General features: G+C 46.2%; 1 protein-coding gene across 1 annotated transcript in view; it reads right to left on the reverse strand.

The window, feature by feature from the left end:
* Nucleotides 1-1,196: 1,196 nt before the first annotated feature.
* LOC141096336 (coagulation factor XIII B chain-like) overlaps nt 1,197-24,299 on the reverse strand; it is a 103,368-nt gene continuing 80,265 nt past the window's right edge. Inside the window, exons 7-11 of the mRNA XM_073582869.1 lie at nt 12,513-12,698; nt 8,968-9,150; nt 5,232-5,429; nt 4,970-5,149; nt 1,197-1,519 (exon numbers count right to left, since the gene is read on the reverse strand). Coding sequence (XP_073438970.1) covers nt 1,308-1,519; nt 4,970-5,149; nt 5,232-5,429; nt 8,968-9,150; nt 12,513-12,698 — 959 coding nt within the window. The 3' untranslated portion in view covers nt 1,197-1,307. The remainder of the gene's footprint in view (nt 1,520-4,969; nt 5,150-5,231; nt 5,430-8,967; nt 9,151-12,512; nt 12,699-24,299) is intronic.

Genomic DNA, 24,299 nt, shown 5'->3' on the forward strand with positions numbered 1-24,299 from the left:
AGTGTAAGCTATCAACAGGGAGAAGCGACACTGAGAATATGTCATTCAGACTAGATGGGGCTGAGATTGAGTTAAAATTTCATATCTGATTATACAGCAATTCTAACATGGATGATCAAAGAGAAAAATCATCATTATCAGGTCTTGGTTATCTATCTATTCAGTATGTATGCCATTTAAAATGAAAAATCCATTGAGAGATCTGCTTTAAAACAAGATTATGTTTAGTATCTCCAACAAAGTGTTAATCCGCACAGCCGGGAAGCTCATTCATTGCACAAATAGCTGTGTAAGCTGGTACTGCAAATATGCGTACTATGGGAAGTGCTCCATAAACCGGGGTGCCATTCCAAAGCAATTAGTCGCAGCGGCTACACCAAAAAAGAAAATGGATGGCACTCACCGGTTAAAATCTTCTTTATTCCAATACTTTAAAACATCGGCATAGGGAGGATGGGAGCCGGAGTGGAAATGACGACAGCCGTTTCGCGCTGCAGTAGCACTTCTACTGGTCTCACAGGAGAGTGGGACTGGCCTCATCTCTTAACTGATATAAAAAGCCTTACAGCGACACAAAACAACATAAACCACATGGGTCGCTTTGCAGGTGGTTTATGTTGTTTTGTGTCGCTGTAAGGCTTTCTATATCGGTAAGACCATTCGCCCTCTGTACGTGAGGTTCAGAGAGCACTACAACTCGATCTGGTCAGGTAAGGGTGTTCCACGTTTAATTAAACATGTTAGGGAATTCCATGGAGAAAATCTAGAGGTGCTTTCTTTTGCTGGCCTGGAAAGGGTGTCTCTTCCAGCACAAGGAGGAGATTTACATAAGCTTCTGTTAAAAAGAAAGGCCATTTGGATTATGCGCACTCGAGCGCAGGAATCCGCTGGTTTAAATGAAAGATTGGACATGTCTATTTTTTTGCAATAAGCCGCTTTTATTGTATTTGTGTGTTGTTTGCATTTGTTTTTCAAAAGCATTTTAATTGTCAAGGGTAGCTGCTGCACATGTGTTTAAACACCGGGGCGGGGTTGACTATCTTCCTCTGTTAAGAGGTGAGGCCAGTCCCGCTCTCCTGTGAGACCAGTAGAAGCGCTACTGCAGCGCAAAACGGCTGTTGTCATTTCCACTCCCGCTCCCATCCTCCCTATGCCGATGCTTTAAAGTATTGGAATAAAGAAGATTTTAATCGGTGAGTGCCATCCGTTTTCTTTTTTGGTGTAAGATTATGTTTAGTACCTTTTAAAATATTTTACCAGTTAATGATTTTTGTACTCCATACACATATACATACAGATTTATACATTTATCTTTGTCGTGGTACACATTTTGGATAAGTAAGATTCCCAAATCTGCACTGACTTCTTAAAGCATAAGACATTTTATACTCATAGTTTTCAAATCCAGATTTACATACAAAATCCACAAACTCTCCGTGTAAGAAAAAATTGCTATCAAAGTTCCATTTCAAACGCACGTGGCTTCTGTCCATCTCCTCTGTGGATATAACACATGGTTCTGTAATCATAGGGGAAAAAAAGCATATTGAAGACTTTCTAGATTTTAGCATTTAATATAATAGAAAAGGAAACATTAAATATGAAACACATAAAATTCTACAAAAAACAATGGATGTTTACCCTGTAACGTAAATAAATACCAATAATACATGTAAAAAAAACATAGGGTACTTGATTAACACTGTTTTAATCAAAAGAGGGTAAAAAACATCCAACCATGACATGGTGTACCTAATAAATGACTCTAAGGACTCATCTCGGTATGTGCCAGCAGGCCTCAAAATAGATGAGGGCAGAACAGGGCCTGGTCCTGACTGTTTCACCTGCCTGTGCAAAGGTAAAAATAAGGTACGCAGCCCAAAGGGAAGTGGCCCATCCCCCAAATGCATCAAGTATAAGAAACTAATGCTAAAGCGAAACCATCGGCCAGCATTCTTCTTAGTATAAGAGCAATGTGCAGCTTCACATTCACACAGTGGCCATTAACAGACAATACCGAGAATAAAAACAATGAATAGATACCTTCAGTAAGTATATAAGTAGTAATAATGCATGTAAAAACATAGGGTACATAGCTGATACTATTTTGATTCAAACAGCAAAAAAGCCATCCCACCGCAACAAGTTGTACCCAATCAGGATGGTTCCTAACTCTAGTGACTCGCCTTTGTGGCAGATGGCCTCACAATAGACAGGGGGCCAAATGGGCCTGACTGTGTTTTGTGTAGGGTACCAGAGGGCTGTAGTCATGGATAAGCTGCTACTTCATGTCGCCCTGGCACTCAACAGAAAATTTGTGTCCCAGATCAAATGTGCCTTGGGATGTGTTGCATTCACTTGTAGGCTGCAGGCCCAGTTGATTCCATGTCTTTAGTTTCAGGAGCTGCCGCACATGAATCGGGACATCCAGTTCGTTTCAAGACATACGTTTACTCAACAGTCCATGTGCATCATATTGCAACTCGTAGTATCCGGCACATTACTTGCCGTTTCTTGTTTCCACAGCATAGTACACTTGCAGATTTTCCTTCCATTCTATCTGGACTATCCCTGCTTTCACTAGTGCTGTCAGTCACAGGGATCCCCAGCCCAGTCCAGCAGTACCCCCAAGGTCCATTACTTCTCCCACCAGTGACTCCACGTCAATCGTCTTCTGCACGGAAGGGGATTAGAGTGCTTGCCATAGCACCTGAATCAAGCCTTGAGCTCTAGACATTACAGGAAATTCTAGTAAGACCTCGTACTGCCAAGAACACTGTGTATGCTACCTTGCTATTCAGCCCTAACTCTAGCAAGCAGTCACTTGCTCTAACACGAAGACCCTGCCACTATAGGCTAGTTCCAAACATTAAGTCTTACCTTACCCTAAGGTCACTACCTAACTACAGCCATCTAGCTTATACTACTTATCTTATGTCCTAAGTCCTAAACTATCTGGTACACTATGAGATAGAAACAACAAGGCACTCTTCAAATAAATGGTACTTGGTGCACAAGTAGGGTCTCCAGCCCACGTAATACTATGAAAAAACTTGGCACTCAAATGGCAAAATGACTTTGACTTCGTTTTATTTGCATCCAAATTGTGTTAAACGTTTTCGATCCAACAACGGATCTTCATCAGAACTTCTCTGAATTAATTATAAGGAGAGCGCTGGTGTGACAGACCTTGTCACTTATTTCATAATGGCGCTGACCCCTCAGGCTATCAGAGTCCTGCGGTGTGACCGCTGAAGTGGAGAGACGCGTCAATGGAACCGCGGTATACCCGCTGAGGTGAAAGACGCCCCTAAGCATCATATGTTTTTTACATGCATTACTACTATTTATTTGCTTACTGCATAGTATCTATTGATAAATGTGCAAAACAGGGTGCTGAGTTTTATTTCAAATACAGGATTTTATTCTTGCTGTGTGTTTATTTAAAACTTATGGGGTTAATAATGGGGGCAAGTTATAGACGCCTCTCCCTTACTAAACCTTGGACTTGATGTCAGCTGACAACACAAAGCTGACCGCAACCCCAATCCTATTACCCCACGTGCCACAACCACATGGCAAGTGGGAAGAGCGAGACTAAGTGCCAGATTTGGCACATCTTATGGCTGCACCATTTCTGGGGTGACTGAAGGCTGATGTTGGTAGCCTGGAAGGGGGGGTGGGGCAATATCTCTGTCCCCTTTCCAAGCTATCTAGCGTTTGCTGATTTGAATTTATAGGGAGACCCTAAGACATTTTTTTCTGGAGGTCCCCTGTAAATTCAGTAAAGAAAGGCTTGGTAAACAGCTGAGAGCTGTTATTAATAGCCGGGGAACCTTTTGGGATATTGTCCCTTTTCCCACATTACTAACATCAGCCCCCAGCTGTGGGCTTTCCCTCTGCTGGTTCTGAAAATTGCTCGTTTGTTTTACACAGCGGGTGCTGAATACAACTCCCATCATTGTCGCCTGGTCGAGCTGATCACAAGGAGAACAGGTGCCAATACTGAGAGTTTCAACAGCCGGCGCATGGGAACAGTGAGAACTATACCGCTTCTTTTTAGGCACCAGTATGTGTCATGCTGGTGACATACGAATGTCATCCATGTGTGGCATGCTGTGTACTGCCCGTGCAGCAACATGGTCTGATCATACCACATCTCCTGGAAAGGGGGGGAAACGAGTATACAGACAGGACAGCATGGGATCACAGCGGATTCGTTTTGTGAGATAAAACATTTCTCTGCCTGTGCTAAAAATCTTTTACTTCAAAGAAAGAATCAGCTGTGATCCCGTGCTATAATGTCTGTATTCTCTCTTTTGCTTCCTCCCCTGCCCAGGAGCTGTGGTATGATCAGACCGTGTTCATGTACGGTCAGACACGGCCATTACACAGTACACAGCAGGGGCACAATTATAAAATTATGTCAGCACAGAAACATTTTAATAAAACACATCCAATTGTGGAAATTATTATTCCAATATGTATTGATTAAAATGTCCTTATGTTTGTGGGAAACCACTTTAAAGTTGTTCTGTCTTATGTAGTTTGACAGAGAGGAGAGCAGGAGCAGGGAGTCAAAAACATGCCCTACTGCGAACTGTTGCAGCTCCCCATGCACTGCGCTTGGGAAAACAATAATGACCTCTTCCACTTGTCTGAGCACAATTCTCAATAAGCAATATGGGGTTGACTTTCCCAGAAATATTTTAGATGCTAATTATTGTTTTCTTTTTAGTATTAATGCTACCAAGTCACCATTTTTGCTGCTTTTTCACTGCATTTGTGAAAAAAGAGCTCAATACTCCAAAAAATGTTGAAAATAGATGGTTGATTGTAAAATAAACCTAAAAGGGAAAATTATATGCTATAAATACGCAAGTTTAAAGAGTTCATGGCACTAACCAAACATTCATGATTTTATCTATGTCCATGGCAGTATATCTGGGTGCATAAAATAATACTTTACCTATACAAGTTGGGGGAGATCCCCAGTGCCCATCTGAGCAGTGAATTGCACTGTCGCCATTCAAGAAGTGATGTTCTGAACAATGGTACACAATCACCGAGCCAGAGTCATACATTGGTTGCGAGAAATTACCTACACTGTGCTCTACTTTTGGAGGAGGACCACAAGATTTCAATGATTCTAGGCAAAGAAAGAGAGATTTATGTAAGTCAATTCACTGGTTTAGCGATGAGGGATAATGAATATGTAGCTTATTTTATACCTTTCTTTTTGCAGGAAGGATACTGAATGTGGCCATTTTTGCAGAGTCCTTTTACTTCAGTGTACATCGGCAGCTCAAAACCTTCCATGCACTGAAATTCCACCATATCACCATGTAAAAATTTTGAGTGTAGGTCTGACCTCCATTGAAGCTCTAAATTTCTCTCTTTGATGTCACCCACAGTGAGGGTGCAGGGCTCTACAGAGTGCGAGATACATGTGTCCTTTAAGAAGCAATGTAAGTTCATGCAATATTCCAGTTTAAATGTACAGAGTATACTAGATCGTAAACTTTATGCTTGACTTCTATCATACAATTAGATGCATATTTTTACATTAGTTTCTACACTTAACCCATAGAAGTCTTGTATTGCATTTTGGACAGTTCAATGAAGTTGTGGCTTTTTTACATTTCACAAGGCCACCCAGGTTATAGTAATAGTTAAAACATGCAAAGCAGAAGCCGCGGAGACACCATCACGTGTTTCTCAACGCAAGCAGTGACCAGCCAGGTCTTTGCCCGGGAAGGAACAACCACGGGAAGGGCAGTCTCCAATGAAGGAAACCACCTATGCCAAAACATAGTATCCATCCACATACAGCTGTTTCGGGGTATTGCCCCTCATCAGTGTGGAGTAGGAAACTGGTAGGAGCAATGCCTAGTAAAAAGACTATGAAGAGGAGGATGAATGAACTCATGGAGCTCAACATCCGACACTGCGGAGACACCATCACGTGTTTCTCAACGCAGTGATTCTAGAGCACTGCCCCCATCCCTTATGGGAAATATGTAAAACATGCAAAACAGAAGCCGCGGAGACACCATCACGTGTTTCTCAATGCAAGCAGTGACAAGCCTGGTCTTTGCCCAGGAAGGAACAACCACGGGAAGGGCAGTCTCCAATGAAGGAAACCACCTATGCCAAAACATGGTATCCATCCACATACAGCTGTTTCGGGGTATTGCCCCTCATCAGTGTGGAGTAGGAAACTGGCTGGTAGGAGCAATGCCTAGTAAAAAGACTATGAAGAGGAGGATGAATGAACTCATGGAGATCAACATCCGACACTGCGGAGACACCATCACGTGTTTCTCAATGCAGTGATTCTAGAGCACTGCCCCCATCCCTTATAGGAAATATGTAAAACATGCAAAACAGAAGCCACGGAAACACCATCACGTGTTTCTCAGTGCAAGCAGTGACCAGCCTGGTCTTTGCCCGGGAAGGAACAACCACGGGAAGGGCAGTCTCCAATGAAAGAAACCACCTATGCCAAAACATGGTATCCATCCACATACAGCTGTTTCGGGGTATTGCCCCTCATCAGTGTGGAGTAGGAAACTAGCTGGTAGGAGCAATGCCTAGTAAAAAGACTATGAAGAGGAGGATGAATGAACTCATGGAGATCAACATCCGACACTGCGGAGACACCATCACGTGTTTCTCAGCGCATTGATTCTAGAGCACTGCCCCCATCCCTTATGGGAAATATGTAAAACATGCAAAACAGAAGCCGCGGAGACACCATCACGTGTTTCTCAACGCAAGCAGTGACCAGCCAGGTCTTTGCCCGGGAAGGAACAACCACGGAAAGGGCAGTCTCCAAAGAGACCGTGGTTGTTCCTTCCCGGGCAAAGACCTGGCTGGTCACTGCTTGCGTTGAGAAACACGTGATGGTGTCTCCGCGGCTTCTGTTTTGCATGTTTTACATATTTCCCATAAGGGATGGGGGCAGTGCTCTAGAATCATTGCGTTGAGAAACACGTGATGGTGTCTCCGCAGTGTCGGATGTTGATCTCCATGAGTTCATTCATCCTCCTCTTCATAGTCTTTTTACTAGGCATTGCTCCTACCAGCCAGTTTCCTACTCCACACTGATGAGGGGCAATACCCCGAAACAGCTGTATGTGGATGGATACCATGTTTTGGCATAGGTGGTTTCCTTAATTGGAGACTGCCCTTCCCGTGGTTGTTCCTTCCCGGGCAAAGACCTGGCTGGTCACTGCTTGCGTTGAGAAACACGTGATGGTGTCTCCGCGGCTTCTGTTTTGCATGTTTTACATATTTCCCATAAGGGATGGGGGCAGTGCTCTAGAATCACTGCGTTGAGAAACACGTTATGGTGTCTCCGCAGTGTCGGATGTTGATCTCCATGAGTTCATTCATCCTCCTCTTCATAGTCTTTTTACTAGGCATTGCTTCTACCAGCCAGTTTCCTACTCCACACTGATGAGGGGCAATACCCTGAAACAGCTGTATGTGGATGGATACCATGTTTTGGCATAGGTGGTTTCCTTCATTGGAGACTGCCCTTCCCGTGGTTGTTCCTTCCCAGGCAAAGACCTGGCTGGTCACTGCTTGCGTTGAGAAACACGTGATGGTGTCTCCGCGGCTTCTGTTTTGCATGTTTTACATATTTCCCATAAGGGATGGGGGCAGTGCTCTAGAATCACTGCGTTGAGAAAAACGTGATGGTGTCTCCGCAGTGTCGGATGTTGATCTCCATGAGTTCATTCATCCTCCTCTTCATAGTCTTTTTACTAGGCATTGCTCCTACCAGCCAGTTTCCTACTCCACACCGATGAGGGGCAATACCCCGAAACAGCTGTATGTGGATGGATACCATGTTTTGGCATAGGTGGTTTCCTTCATTGGAGACTGCCCTTCCCGTGGTTGTTCCTTCCCGGGCAAAGACCTGGCTGGTCACTGCTTGCGTTGAGAAACACGTGATGGTGTCTCCGCGGCTTCTGTTTTGCATGTTTTACATATTTCCCATAAGGGATGGGGGCAGTGCTCTAGAATCACTGCGTTGAGAAACACGTGATGGTGTCTCCGCAGTGTCGGATGTTGATCTCCATGAGTTCATTCATCCTCCTCTTCATAGTCTTTTTACTAGGAATTGCTCCTACCAGCCAGTTTCCTACTCCACACTGATGAGGGGCAATACCCCGAAACAGCTGTATGTGGATGGATACCATGTTTTGGCATAGGTGGTTTCCTTCATTGGAGACTGCCCTTCCCGTGGTTGTTCCTTCCCGGGCAAAGACCTGGCTGGTCACTGCTTGCGTTGAGAAACGTGATGGTGTCTCTGCGGCTTCTGTTTTGCATGTTTTACATATTTTCCATAAGGGATGGGGGCAGTGCTCTAGAATTACTGCGTTGAGAAACACGTGATGGTGTCTCCGCAGTGTCGGATGTTGATCTCCATGAGTTCATTCATCCTCCTCTTCATAGTAATAGTTAGACACATACACCAGAAGGACATTTTGTTAGTTAATATATCAAATGCTCCCTCCCCGACTCCAACAAATAAAATTGTTACAGATGTTAACCAAAAATTGGTGCCATTCATGAGACAGTCTGTGTGGTTCATAATGCCTGATGAAGAGAAGTAGTCTCAAAAGCTTGCTATTTGTTACCAACTTTTCAGTTAGCCATTAAAAGGTGTCAGCCACAATTTGTAATATTTTTCTATCTAATGGCTAACATTCCACAAAAATGTATTTTTCCTAGTCAATAATTATTTTGAAGCCATTTCTACCCAGAATAAAATATACGGTAGCACCCTACGGAGGCCCTAAATAGTGCAAATAATTTGTCCGTTTGTGGGAATTGACCTTCAATTGTCTCTAATAACTTTTTAGTGTTAGAGTGGATTTTATAATCTAATATTCACTATGATGCTCATCACATGATTTGTTATACTAAACACACTCTATAGAACTTCATACTTACGTAAGCATTTGGGCAGCACAGACCAGGATCCACGTACACAGTACACAGTTTTAGACCCCTCCATCAGGTGGAAACTGCGACATTTATAGTCCACAGAGGAGCCATTTTCATAGGTGTCCAGTGGAGCTTCAATGAGGTCACCATTGATTATTGCTGGTGGCGATTGACAATATTCATTGTTAACTGAAATATATACAGAAAAGACATTAGAATAATATACAATTTACTCCTTAGAAACATTTCCAGTGCTGATAAAATGTTAACTGTTTTTACATATATAGCATATTTATAAATTTTGCAGATTATTTCACTAACAAACAGCTAATTGTTTTTTATGTTTATATTTTACTAGTGTTTTTTTCTTATATTTTCATTCATTTCTAACCTTTTAACACACATTGATTTCCCGGTGAGGTTCTGCCAGACTGGTATTTCAAAACCAAATCCCCAAAGGGACTCTAAAAGGCCGATAAGAAAGGATGAGTGCCCTTAAAAAGATATTGACAGAATATAACAAATTGGGGTACTCCACCATATCTTATCTAAAGATTACTATTTTGCACACCATAAAGATCCCAATTTCCTGAAATTAAAGATACTAGAGCAAATCCCTGAGTTTCACCCAAATTGTTATGGGAAATTAATTACAGGGACTGTCCACTACTAGGACAACCCCTTCTCATCCTGAATGTTTGCCCTGTTAAAATAACATCGATACTCACCTCCCATGCTGTTGCCATTCCAGTGGTGTCGACACTCGCATTTCCGGGGCTCATGTGCATTTGTTATGACATGTGAGCCTTGCGCTCAATCAGCACTGGTGTCACTGTCCCCACCTTCAGACATATAAATAATCAAAAGGAAGTGACTGGGCAACTGCAGCTCTCGCTTCCTCTTGATTACTTATAGGTCTGAAGGCAGGGACAGTGACGCCATCGCTGATTGAGCACAGGGTTCATGTGAAGTAGAAATCTCATGTGAGCTCTGGGAGAGTGAGGACTGACATCGCTGGAATGGAGCCTGCAAGGGAGGTCAGTAGTAGTGGACAGGACAACCCCTTTAACAGAGAATCCTTAAGCTATGGGGAACACCCCATTTTTAAACTATGCACTCTTGCTCCAGAAGGGTTAAATGAGATAGTGGGAAATACATATTTGTAAAAATTTAGCCATCACTATCTGATGTGGCATACTCAGGCATCAGTTTACAGATTCCTCTGGTGTAGTAATTCCTCATACCCATTGGGTAGCTAATACCTTAGCTAGCTGGTAAACCTGCTCTTCACAAGAAGGAGTATGTTTCTATATTACCCTCTGCTGTGGTATAGCGACACAAGATACTGGAACTCTTACCATGATGTGAGCTTTTTTCATGCTTCACTGTGGCCCTCATAGAGTCTTGGGTAGAAGCACCTTAAAGCCTTTTTAAAACGGCCTGATATTTCCGGTACTGGAAAAACCGGTACCGAAGATATCTATGTCTGTGTGTGTAATACTTGTGGCAACCGTGTGCCACATCAGTACCACACGCACTGGCGCCAGGGAAGCAGCAGTACAGTTAGCGCTGTTCCTTGGTGCTAGGTGCTGAAGACCACTCGGATCATTCTCCCCTACTCTGCCGACCAGGGGAGAATGATGAGAGTTATGTTCATGTGATAACAGTGAGTGCAGGCGGCGGCTGTTGGGACTATTACTCCCATCATCCTACACCTGCTACCGCTAATAACAGTGAGAGCAGGAATGGCTGATGGGAATATTCATCAGTTGCCTGCGCTATAAATAAATAAACCGGTGTGGGTTCCCCTGTTTTTTTTGCTAACCAGCCAGGCAAAACTGACAGCTGGGGGCTGCAACCCTTAGCGGTTAGCGTCATCAAGGCTGGTTATCAAGAATAAAGGGGTCCCCATGCTGTTTTTTTTTTTTTTAATAAAATAAATAAATAAAATAACCTGTAGGGTCCCCCCCATTTTTGACAACTAGCAAAACTAAAGCTGAAAGCTGGGGATTGGTATTCTCAGGCTAGTAAGGGGCCATGGATATTAATCCCCCACATTCTAAAAATAGCAGTCCACAGCCGCCCAGAAAAGCACATCTATTAGATGTGCCAATTCTGGCACTTTGCCTGGCTCTTTCCACTTTTCCTGTAGCGGTGGCAAGCAGGGTTCATATTTGTGGGGTTGATGTCACCTTTGTATTGTCTGATGTCTTCGGTATAGTATAATGCACCCCCATAATCCTCCATATAGTATAATGCATCTCATAGTCATTCATATTGTATAATACACCCCCCATAGTCTTCCATATACTAAAATGGACCCCATAGTCCTCCATACAATATAATGTACACCCTATAGTCCTCTAAACAGTACCCTCCATAGTCCTCCATAGAGTATAATGCAGCCCTCATAATCCTCCATATAATACATATAGTTTCATGCATACCCCATAGTACTCCATACAGTATTATTGACACCACAATATACTCACTGATTTAAAAACATAAATACATACTCACCTCTCCCTATTCCTCCACTGCTCCAGTCTCTGCAGTGCTTCTTTTCAGCAGCTCTACTGCCCAGCACAGCGTGGCGCGATTTGATAGAAATCAGTTAATAATTGTTAGGTACCTCACTGGCACTGACAAATACGTCTCATCCTTTACAAGTTATCAGACTCAAACCATAAGAAAAGCAATGTGTGGCACTTGAAATACAACAATTAAAAAAGTAAAAAAAATATTTAGTTCTAAATATTCTATCAAGGCCTTTATCACATAATATTTACTGTTTTTTGACAGATTTTTTGAAAAAAAAAAATCAATATCAAATTCAGTTATCTCTATATATAAAACGGAATGTATGTACAGTTGTGGCCAAAAGTATTGACACCCCTGCAATTCTGTCAGATAATACTCAGTTTCTTCCTGAAAATGATTGCAAACACAAATTCTTTGGTATTATCTTCATTTAATTTGTCTTAAATGAAAAAACACAAAAACAACAAAAGCCAAATTGGATATAATTCCACACCAAACATAAAAAAGAGGGTGGACAAAAGTATTGGCACTTCGAAAAATGATGTGATGCTTCTCTAATTTGTGTAATTAACAGCACCTGTATCTTACCTGTTGCACCTAACAGGTGTTGGCAATAACTAAATCACACTTGCAGCCAGTTGACATGGATTAAAGTTAACTCAACCTCTGTCCTGTGTCCTTGTGTGTACCACATTGAGCATGGAGAAAAGAAAGAAGACCAAAGAACTGTCTGATGACTTGAGAAGCCAAATTGATGTGGGATATTAGGGGTAGTAGTCCGTAGCTCTGGCTGACGGGATGATGTGGGATATTACAGTGAATGTGGCTATGCGGAGTGGGCGGGGCTATACGCTCAGCTTTATATATATATAGATATAATCATTATAATTTGTTATAACTAACCGTAGTTAGTTACTATGCCCGGGCAACGCCGGGCTCTTCAGCTAGTAGGGAATAAAATGCAACTAGCAAAATAAAGTGTAGCTATGGGTCTATATGGAATTACTCACCAATGCATTTAGGAGGCTGTGGCCATTTACCCTTTCTGCATGTAATTTCCTTTTGTCCTTGTATTTCATATCCATCAGCGCACTTGTACTGAAGCGCATCACCACTGTGGTAACTCTCTAGACTCAGAATTGCACTCCCATGTTCTATTTCTGGGGGTTTATTACATTTTATTTTTTCTTTAAGTTCTGTTAAAACAAATGAGAAACACAAATGATATAGCGCTGCAGCTTTCAAACCTGTATTTAACCCCTTCACGCTGAGCCAATTTCAGTTTTTCATTTTCATTTTTTTTCCTCCCCTTCCTCTAATAGCCATAGCTTGTTATTTTTTCACCTACAGAACAATATGAGGGCTTGTTTTTGGCGTGACAAGTTGTACTTTTGAATCACAGCATTCACTTCATTATTTGATGCACTGTAAAGTGGGAAAGCAATTCCAAGTGCTTTGAAATTGCAAACAAAAAGTGCAATTTCACAATATGTATTATTTTTAAATTACCATGTTCACTATCTGTTAACCACTTAAGCCCCCGTTACACACTGTGATATCGCTAGCAATATCGCTGCAAAGTCACCGATTTTGTGACGTTGCAGCGATATTGCTAGCGATATCGCTGCATGTGATACTTACCTCCGACCGGCTCCCCCGCTGGTTATCGCTGATCGCGCGAGAAGCTGCTGGACCATTCCTCGTCGGGCGCTTCCTGCTGGGCTTCCTGCTGTGACGACGAGCGACACGTGGAGCCGGGCAGGAGGACGCAGGATCGCCCCGTCTGACAGGTAAGTAGCGATCCCCGTCCCCAGCGATGTCGCTAGTGAGATCTGCCTGAGTGGCAGCTCACTAGCGACCACCTAGCGATGCACCAGCGATCCTGACAGCGTCATATCGCTGGTCGGGATCGCTGGTGCATCGCTAGGTGTAACGGTACCCTTAGTGACTGAGCCAATTTTGACCTTAATGACCAATTTATTTGCTATGACTTGCATTTATTTAAGAAAAAGAAACAGAAATTTGGCAAAAAGTTTGAAAATTTAGCAATTTTCAAACGTTTAATTTTTTTGTGCCCTTAAACCAGAGAGTCATGTCACACAAAATAGTTCATAAATAACATTTAATACACGTCTACCTTGCATAAGCTCAATTTTGGAAACATATTTTGTTAAGAAATTATAAGGGCTAAAAGTTGATCAGCGATTTCTCATTTTTCCAACAAAATTTACAAAAACATTTTTTAGGGACCACCTCACATTTGAAATGACTTTGAGGGGCCTATATGACAGAAAATACCCAAAAGTGACACTATAATAAAATCTGCACCCCTCAAGGTGTTCAAAACCACATTCAAGAAGTTCATTAACCCTTTAGTTGCTTCACGAGAACTGAAGAAATGTGGAAGGAAAAAATGAACATGTAACTTTTTTCACAAAAAAATTATTTTAGACCCAAACTGTTTTATTTTCACATGGGTGACATGAGAAAATGGTCCACTAAAGTTGTTGCGCAATTTCTCCTGAGTACGCCGATACCCCATATGTGGGGGAAATATACTGTTAGGGCAGACGGTAGGGCTAGGAAGGGAGGAGCATAGTTTGACTTTTTGAACGCAGAATTGGCTGGAATCGAGACCCTCTGATGTGCCTCAACAGTGGAAACCACCACAAATGACCCCATTTTGCAAACCACTCCCCTCAAGGATTTTATCCAGGGGAATACTGAGCATTTTGAACCCACAGGTATGACGCAGAATTTCATAAAATTAGGTTGTTATATTGAATATGTCGTCATTAATGTTGGGCGCAAGTGCTCGCTACTCCACTTTGCCCGGGTATGCACCAAATTTCGCGGGTGCTCGAGTGACATGTTTTGCAGCTCTTAGACACTCCAAAAAAACATGCAGTGATCGCGATACTCCGTGCATACCCGAACACCCGATGCAAACTCCAGTAGCGAGCACTTGCACTCAACACTAGCCGTCATATTGTCACAATTTTTTTTACTTTTGAAAAAGCTACAAATCTAACTTCAACCCTAAAACAAGCCTAACCCAAACACTAACCCTAGCTCAACCCTAACACAACTGTAAGCCCAATCCTAACACAACCCTAAGCCCAACTCTAACCCCAACTCTAACTACAAAGAATGGTAAAAAAATGTTTTAATTTGTATTGTAGGGATGTGACTCGCTTAGGTGCAGCGGGAGACAAACATGAGGCACGTTCCTTTAAAATTTCACCAGGTTTATTACTCCATAAACCATAGACAGCATAACACTGAAATGTAACCTTCACTTCAGGCAAAGGAACAGAAATGTCCGTGGCTTCAGACTCGGACTGAGAGTCTCAGCACATGCTGGGAGCTGTAGTCCTCCCCATATACACTCTCTGTAGTGTCCCACCTGGACACATGGAAGTCTGTCCACACTCAGACAGACTCACTCTCACACTCTCTCACATGTGCCAAACACCTCAATTACATAGCCCTGTAACCACACCCACAGGTGATCACATGGCTATGACATCACTAAAGGTTGTATAGACACACACAGGCTTCCCTGACACAGTGTAACAGAAAGATCAGCAGTACCTCTGCTGATCAATACACCCTGGAGCCTGCATCCCAAGGCCACCCACCTTGAGACCCATAATGGTCATTTAGGACCCTGCTCCTGTTACCACACTGAATGTGCCTGTACACCCGTCCTGGGACACCCACACAGCGCCCCCTAGCTGACATAGTGGTAACTACACCACATACCTCCCCCCTCTGTTCAAACTTGTGGGGTTGAACACATGACATCACCCAGGGATCTTGAGACCTGGCACCCATGTCACCTTGCCCTACCAGTCGGGAGGACCATCTCCGTCTGTTTCGGTAGTCATACTGCATATTTACGTTAGGCCTCCCCTGCCCCCAGCGGTCAGTATCTCGGCCTTGGGCTTTGGCCTTCCCGTCAACGTCCGTCAGTGTGACCAGACACTCTTTAGTCTCCACCTGTCTGCAGTGTGCTTCATCACGCGACCTTTCTCTCACTGGCTGGCTCTCCCAGTTCGCACGGTCATGAGTCCCACGTCCAGCTGGGCCAACTGGCTGGTCTGAGTCTGACCCTCTGTCGCTATATCCACCACCGAGTCTCGTGCCTATGTTACTAAGATTAGAACGGCCACTTGCGGACTCTCGACGTTCTTGCCTTCGACTACCTGTCCTTTCATTCCTTGGAGGATCCCTTCGGGTCCTTACACCTTGGGTTGGAGGGGGACGCCACCTGATATTCTCTATCTGCTCATTCATCTGCAGTCGATCCTGTCTTAGCTGCTCAATCTCCTTCAGGTACGCTACCCGATATTCCAGGAGCATGCGAAGCTTCCCAATGCTTTCCACCGAACCAACCACAATGACAGGAACCATGTCATCTTCAATAACGACTTGGATTTCACCAGCAGGTGGGATCCTCACTCTCTTCACACAGGATTGATTCACCATCTCCTGCATCACCTTTCCAAGTCTGCCAACGACTTTCCCCACCAGATTTCTGGGCACCGGAATTATGTCTTCCACAAAGCCCAGCCGACTTTGTGCTTCCGTTGCAAGCTCCAGACGTCGAGCGGCTTTCCAATTACGCTTCACGAGCATCTGTTTCGTGCGGAGACATTGTAGGTGCATCTCCTTCAGGACAGCCACCCTTCTCTCTGTGTCTTCCGTTTCTGCCAGTATCACCAACTGGTCTGTTTCTGGTGCCCAGCTCACACTATAGGCCTTTACTGCCTTTTTAAAGGTCTCATGCACACCTTCGCTGGCACACGCTTCTCGCACGTCTTCGGGTACCTCCATCACACACTTGAAGGTCATGGACTTGCTCTCATCCTGGACAGATGGCTCTGGGTTCCCCACGGACACTTCCCTCAAGGTATCTGCCAAGACCGGGTGACTGTCTTGTGCAGCTCTTGGCTCACCATCTTCCTGAGATTTACAGTCTTCAGGACCCTTTTCCAAGATGGGCTTTGGCAGTTCTGCCTTGCTATCAGTCGGGCAAGGCCGCTGTACGTCTTCGCCCATCCACTTCTCCTGCAGAAGACCTTTTACTACTCAACTGAGTTCTTGCAGAACTTTATCTTTCTCCTCTGCCAGGTAGCGACGCTCATCCTCTCTCCTGAGAATCTCCTGTTGATGCTTCTCTTGGGCCTCTCTGAGCACCTCCATATCTTCCAACAGGGTCTTGTTCATGGTTTTACACGCTGACAGGTGACCTCTGAGCTCAGAGACTTCCTTCTCCAGCTCATCCACTCTGTGCTCAGCTGCTTGCCTTAGGACTCTTTCCCGTTCGACATGTTCTGTTACAGTCTCCTTTATCAGCTGTATCTCATGATCTTGTTCTTTTTTGGCCAGCACGTGTCTCACCACTACCTCTTTAATTATATCGTTAAAGGGTACCACTGGGTCAGTCACCCCAGTCGAGTGAACCCTCCAGTTACCGTCCAGCACCAATGTGTCTAGTCCAGTCGTCTCATCTCCCAGCCCACCATCTGTCTTATCACGAGACGTCAGGTCCATCAGTTGGGCAGATGTACTTCTTCCTCTGGTCAGTTCTACCTCTGACCTGTCCATGTCAGGAGCCGTCACTGTCTCAGTGTCCGCTGGCCCCACAGTCGAAGCATCTCCATCGTCAGACCAAACGTCATCAAACAAAAGAAAGTCCCTGCCCCTCTCCCAGGCATAGACTAAGTCCCGTGGTATCCCTCTACCTTGGCACTCACCACCTTTGGTCCCCTCAAACACTACTCTGTCTACTGCGTAGTTCACCGTGACCCCGTGTTTACAGCGAACCCTGATGTTTTTCTCGGTCAGAGAGAAAACGAGAGGAGTTCCTGTCAGAGTCACCTGACTCTCTGAGTCCAGCCGACCAAAGGCTCCTTCCCAGTGCAGCATCACTGTACACATCTGTGGCCCATCATTACTCCTCGGAAAGGATATTCCACATTCTGAAAAAGACCTGCACATACACTGCGGTACTCCAGACATACCTACTGAGACACCCAGTGCTGTCACTTCTTCACACTTGGCCCCTTTCTGGACCACCACCCCGCTTTGGGTTGCCACCCCAATTTTGGTCACCGCCCCCTTTTGGAACTCCACCCCTTTTTGGGTTACCACTCCAATTTGGGTCACCGCCCCCTTTTGGGACTCCACCCCTTTTTGGGTTACCACTCCAATTTGGGTCACCGCCCCCTTTTGGGTCACCGCCCCCTTTTGGGATTTCCCCATGTCCGTCCTGCAGAACCTCTTAGGCCACAGTTCACACAGTACAGTTTGTCCTTTTTTTTTTTTTACGATACCACACAAGTCTTTGCTGGCACCACCACAGCTCCTGCTGTCACTGATCACCGGCACCTCCGGCTGCTGTTCACACACACACACAGCGGCTGGTGTCACTGCAGCTCCTGCTGCGCCATCTTCGTGGACCCGCCGATCCACCGGAAGCCGCTTGTCACCTTCGTAACCCCGCCGGGTTACCGGAAGCCGCTTGTCACCCTCGAAGATAAAAGAAACCACAAAAGTGCACCCATAGGGCCTTACCAGTGCAGGTATAATGGTATAATGACATAATACAGGGTACTCACCCTTAATAGTTGTGTAAAGCCACAACTACTGTATCCGCTTAGTCACATGCAATAAAGCTGCAGCAGGATGGTGTAGACAGACAGCGTCTGCTCCCAATGCTCCCAGGGCAGATCCCAAAAAGAAAACACCAGGTCCTTGTGCTGCGAGACCTTCGTGACCCCACTGAGCCACAGCAAGCACCTTCAGGTTTTGCAGAGGAAAAAAGAAAAAAAGAAAAAAAACACATGCACAGTCTCTCACATGTCCTGTTCGTGTGCCACTCAGGACGTACCGTCTCCGCCTGAGACCGTCCAACACACAGGGCACACCGGGTGCTATTCAGGGAGCCGACCCTCCTCCCAGGGTCTCCCAACACACCGGCCTCACCAGGTCCAGGGGCTCAGCGGGTGCTCTTCAGGACATCCGTCTCCACCTGAGACTGCCCAACACACGCCTCACCAGGTCCAAGGTCATGTCACGTGTTCCAGGGATCCGATTCCTCTCCCAGAACCTCCCAACACTGGCCCTCCAGGACCTTGCTCACTCACCCCTCCAGGGACACAGTCTCTCACTGACCCCAGTGCAACACAGACTCCTGTCTGTTATCTGTGTCGGCCACACAGGTTCCTGGACGCCTCTTCTCCTCAGAGGTATCACACAAATATTAATACAGTCACTTTCTCTGACCTCGGTCAGTATTACTCACGGTTGTCAGACCGTCTGCTCTCCTGGCTCAGAATCGCCAGCGCTGCCACACGTGCTTCTGGGAGTCGCTGCCCACATTCTCCACCAATTGTAGGGATGTGACTCGCTTAGGTGCAGCGGGAGACAAACATGAGGCACGTTCCTTTAAAATTTCACCAGGTTTATTACTCCATAAACCATAGACAGCATAACACTGAAATGTAACCTTCACTTCAGGCAAAGGAACAGAAATGTCCGTGGCTTCAGACTCGGACTGAGAGTCTCAGCACATGCTGGGAGCTGTAGTCCTCCCCATATACACTCTCTGTAGTGTCCCACCTGGACACATGGAAGTCTGTCCACACTCAGACAGACTCACTCTCACACTCTCTCACATGTGCCAAACACCTCAATTACATAGCCCTGTAACCACACCCACAGGTGATCACATGGCTATGACATCACTAAAGGTTGTATAGACACACAGGCTTCCCTGACACAGTGTAACAGAAAGATCAGCAGTACCTCTGCTGATCAATACACCCTGGAGCCTGCATCCCAAGGCCACCCACCTTGAGACCCATAGTGGTCATTTAGGACCCTGCTCCTGTTACCACACTGAATGTGCCTGTACACCCGTCCTGGGACACCCACACAGCGCCCCCTAGCTGACATAGTGGTAACTACACCACATACCTCCCCCCTCTGTTCAAACTTGTGGGGTTGAACACATGACATCACCCAGGGATCTTGAGACCTGGCACCCATGTCACCTTGCCCTACCAGTCGGGAGGACCATCTCCGTCTGTTTCGGTAGTCATACTGCATATTTACGTTAGGCCTCCCCTGCCCCCAGCGGTCAGTATCTCGGCCTTGGGCTTTGGCCTTCCCGTCAACGTCCGTCAGTGTGACCAGACACTCTTTAGTCTCCACCTGTCTGCAGTGTGCTTCATCACGCGACCTTTCTCTCACTGGCTGGCTCTCCCAGTTCGCACGGTCATGAGTCCCACGTCCAGCTGGGCCAACTGGCTGGTCTGAGTCTGACCCTCTGTCGCTATATCCACCACCGAGTCTCGTGCCTATGTTACTAAGATTAGAACGGCCACTTGCGGACTCTCGACGTTCTTGCCTTCGACTACCTGTCCTTTCATTCCTTGGAGGATCCCTTCGGGTCCTTACACCTTGGGTTGGAGGGGGACGCCACCTGATATTCTCTATCTGCTCATTCATCTGCAGTCGATCCTGTCTTAGCTGCTCAATCTCCTTCAGGTACGCTACCCGATATTCCAGGAGCATGCGAAGCTTCCCAATGCTTTCCACCGAACCAACCACAATGACAGGAACCATGTCATCTTCAATAACGACTTGGATTTCACCAGCAGGTGGGATCCTCACTCTCTTCACACAGGATCGATTCACCATCTCCTGCATCACCTTTCCAAGTCTGCCAACGACTTTCCCCACCAGATTTCTGGGCACCGGAATTATGTCTTCCACAAAGCCCAGCCGACTTTGTGCTTCCGTTGCAAGCTCCAGACGTCGAGCGGCTTTCCAATTACGCTTCACGAGCATCTGTTTCGTGCGGAGACATTGTAGGTGCATCTCCTTCAGGACAGCCACCCTTCTCTCTGTGTCTTCCGTTTCTGCCAGTATCACCAACTGGTCTGTTTCTGGTGCCCAGCTCACACTATAGGCCTTTACTGCCTTTTTAAAGGTCTCATGCACACCTTCGCTGGCACACGCTTCTCGCACGTCTTCGGGTACCTCCATCACACACTTGAAGGTCATGGACTTGCTCTCATCCTGGACAGATGGCTCTGGGTTCCCCACGGACACTTCCCTCAAGGTATCTGCCAAGACCGGGTGACTGTCTTGTGCAGCTCTTGGCTCACCATCTTCCTGAGATTTACAGTCTTCAGGACCCTTTTCCAAGATGGGCTTTGGCAGTTCTGCCTTGCTATCAGTCGGGCAAGGCCGCTGTACGTCTTCGCCCATCCACTTCTCCTGCAGAAGACCTTTTACTACTCAACTGAGTTCTTGCAGAACTTTATCTTTCTCCTCTGCCAGGTAGCGACGCTCATCCTCTCTCCTGAGAATCTCCTGTTGATGCTTCTCTTGGGCCTCTCTGAGCACCTCCATATCTTCCAACAGGGTCTTGTTCATGGTTTTACACGCTGACAGGTGACCTCTGAGCTCAGAGACTTCCTTCTCCAGCTCATCCACTCTGTGCTCAGCTGCTTGCCTTAGGACTCTTTCCCGTTCGACATGTTCTGTTACAGTCTCCTTTATCAGCTGTATCTCATGATCTTGTTCTTTTTTGGCCAGCACGTGTCTCACCACTACCTCTTTAATTATATCGTTAAAGGGTACCACTGGGTCAGTCACCCCAGTCGAGTGAACCCTCCAGTTACCGTCCAGCACCAATGTGTCTAGTCCAGTCGTCTCATCTCCCAGCCCACCATCTGTCTTATCACGAGACGTCAGGTCCATCAGTTGGGCAGATGTACTTCTTCCTCTGGTCAGTTCTACCTCTGACCTGTCCATGTCAGGAGCCGTCACTGTCTCAGTGTCCGCTGGCCCCACAGTCGAAGCATCTCCATCGTCAGACCAAACGTCATCAAACAAAAGAAAGTCCCTGCCCCTCTCCCAGGCATAGACTAAGTCCCGTGGTATCCCTCTACCTTGGCACTCACCACCTTTGGTCCCCTCAAACACTACTCTGTCTACTGCGTAGTTCACCGTGACCCCGTGTTTACAGCGAACCCTGATGTTTTTCTCGGTCAGAGAGAAAACGAGAGGAGTTCCTGTCAGAGTCACCTGACTCTCTGAGTCCAGCCGACCAAAGGCTCCTTCCCAGTGCAGCATCACTGTACACATCTGTGGCCCATCATTACTCCTCGGAAAGGATATTCCACATTCTGAAAAAGACCTGCACATACACTGCGGTACTCCAGACATACCTACTGAGACACCCAGTGCTGTCACTTCTTCACACTTGGCCCCTTTCTGGACCACCACCCCGCTTTGGGTTGCCACCCCAATTTTGGTCACCGCCCCCTTTTGGAACTCCACCCCTTTTTGGGTTACCACTCCAATTTGGGTCACCGCCCCCTTTTGGGACTCCACCCCTTTTTGGGTTACCACTCCAATTTGGGTCACCGCCCCCTTTTGGGTCACCGCCCCCTTTTGGGATTTCCCCATGTCCGTCCTGCAGAACCTCTTAGGCCACAGTTCACACAGTACAGTTTGTCCTTTTTTTTTTTTTACGATACCACACAAGTCTTTGCTGGCACCACCACAGCTCCTGCTGTCACTGATCACCGGCACCTCCGGCTGCTGTTCACACACACACACAGCGGCTGGTGTCACTGCAGCTCCTGCTGCGCCATCTTCGTGGACCCGCCGATCCACCGGAAGCCGCTTGTCACCTTCGTAACCCCGCCGGGTTACCGGAAGCCGCTTGTCACCCTCGAAGATAAAAGAAACCACAAAAGTGCACCCATAGGGCCTTACCAGTGCAGGTATAATGGTATAATGACATAATACAGGGTACTCACCCTTAATAGTTGTGTAAAGCCACAACTACTGTATCCGCTTAGTCACATGCAATAAAGCTGCAGCAGGATGGTGTAGACAGACAGCGTCTGCTCCCAATGCTCCCAGGGCAGATCCCAAAAAGAAAACACCAGGTCCTTGTGCTGCGAGACCTTCGTGACCCCACTGAGCCACAGCAAGCACCTTCAGGTTTTGCAGAGGAAAAAAGAAAAAAAGAAAAAAAACACATGCACAGTCTCTCACATGTCCTGTTCGTGTGCCACTCAGGACGTACCGTCTCCGCCTGAGACCGTCCAACACACAGGGCACACCGGGTGCTATTCAGGGAGCCGACCCTCCTCCCAGGGTCTCCCAACACACCGGCCTCACCAGGTCCAGGGGCTCAGCGGGTGCTCTTCAGGACATCCGTCTCCGCCTGAGACTGCCCAACACACGCCTCACCAGGTCCAAGGTCATGTCACGTGTTCCAGGGATCCGATTCCTCTCCCAGAACCTCCCAACACTGGCCCTCCAGGACCTTGCTCACTGACCCCTCCAGGGACACAGTCTCTCACTGACCCTGGTCAGTGCAACACGGACTCCTGTCTGTTACCTGTGTCGGCCACACAGGTTCCCGGACGCCTCTTCTCCTCAGAGGTATCACACAAATATTAATACAGTCACTTTCTCTGACCTCGGTCAGTATTACTCACGGTTGTCAGACCGTCTGCTCTCCTGGCTCAGAATCGCCAGCGCTGCCACACGTGCTTCTGGGAGTCGCTGCCCGCAGTCTCCACCAATTGTAGGGATGTGACTCGCTTAGGTGCAGCGGGAGACAAACATGAGGCACGTTCCTTTAAAATTTCACCAGGTTTATTACTCCATAAACCATAGACAGCATAACACTGAAATGTAACCTTCACTTCAGGCAAAGGAACAGAAATGTCCGTGGCTTCAGACTCGGACTGAGAGTCTCAGCACATGCTGGGAGCTGTAGTCCTCCCCATATACACTCTCTGTAGTGTCCCACCTGGACACATGGAAGTCTGTCCACACTCAGACAGACTCACTCTCACACTCTCTCACATGTGCCAAACACCTCAATTACATAGCCCTGTAACCACACCCACAGGTGATCACATGGCTATGACATCACTAAAGGTTGTATAGACACACAGGCTTCCCTGACACAGTGTAACAGAAAGATCAGCAGTACCTCTGCTGATCAATACACCCTGGAGCCTGCATCCCAAGGCCACCCACCTTGAGACCCATAGTGGTCATTTAGGACCCTGCTCCTGTTACCACACTGAATGTGCCTGTACACCCGTCCTGGGACACCCACACAGCGCCCCCTAGCTGACATAGTGGTAACTACACCACAGTATTTAACTAAGGGTGCTACAAAGGGGATATGATTTAATATTTTTTTATTTTGATTACTGTGATAGAGTCTATCACAGTGATCAAAATGAACCAATAGGAAAAATTCCTTATTGTTGCCGGGTACCATCCATTAGATCTCGGCGGGCACACTGCACATGAGCCTACTATTTGTTCCCAGGAAGATGACAGAGGAACGGAGAACAGAGCAGGAGGTACGGGGATGGCGGAGGTATCGGGTGGGTTCGGATGACCCCATTTCTCTCTTCTCTGATATGCTAGATCATATCAGAGGAGAGAGAGATGAATTGTAAATCAGACTTTTTTTGTTATCCCTGTTATTAGGTGAATAACAGCGATCACGTGACAGGGGACTATAAAAACCAAACTTGATCATGTTCTCTAGATCCTGGGTATCATTAAGGGGGTAAAACTGACCTGACAATATGATTTTTCCAGGTAATGTTTTTAGTTTTCAGGATCTCGGTCTGGGTGAGGGCTTTTTTTTTGTGCCCTGAACTGATGATTTTACTGATACCATTTTTGGGCACCCCCTTGATTGACTGGGCTGTGGGCAGAGTTTCACCACA

This window comes from Dendrobates tinctorius, unplaced genomic scaffold (assembly GCF_039654945.1).
Source record: "Dendrobates tinctorius isolate UK_male_01 unplaced genomic scaffold, ASM3965494v1 ptg000074l, whole genome shotgun sequence".
In the NCBI taxonomy this organism is placed as follows: Eukaryota; Metazoa; Chordata; class Amphibia; order Anura; family Dendrobatidae; genus Dendrobates; species Dendrobates tinctorius.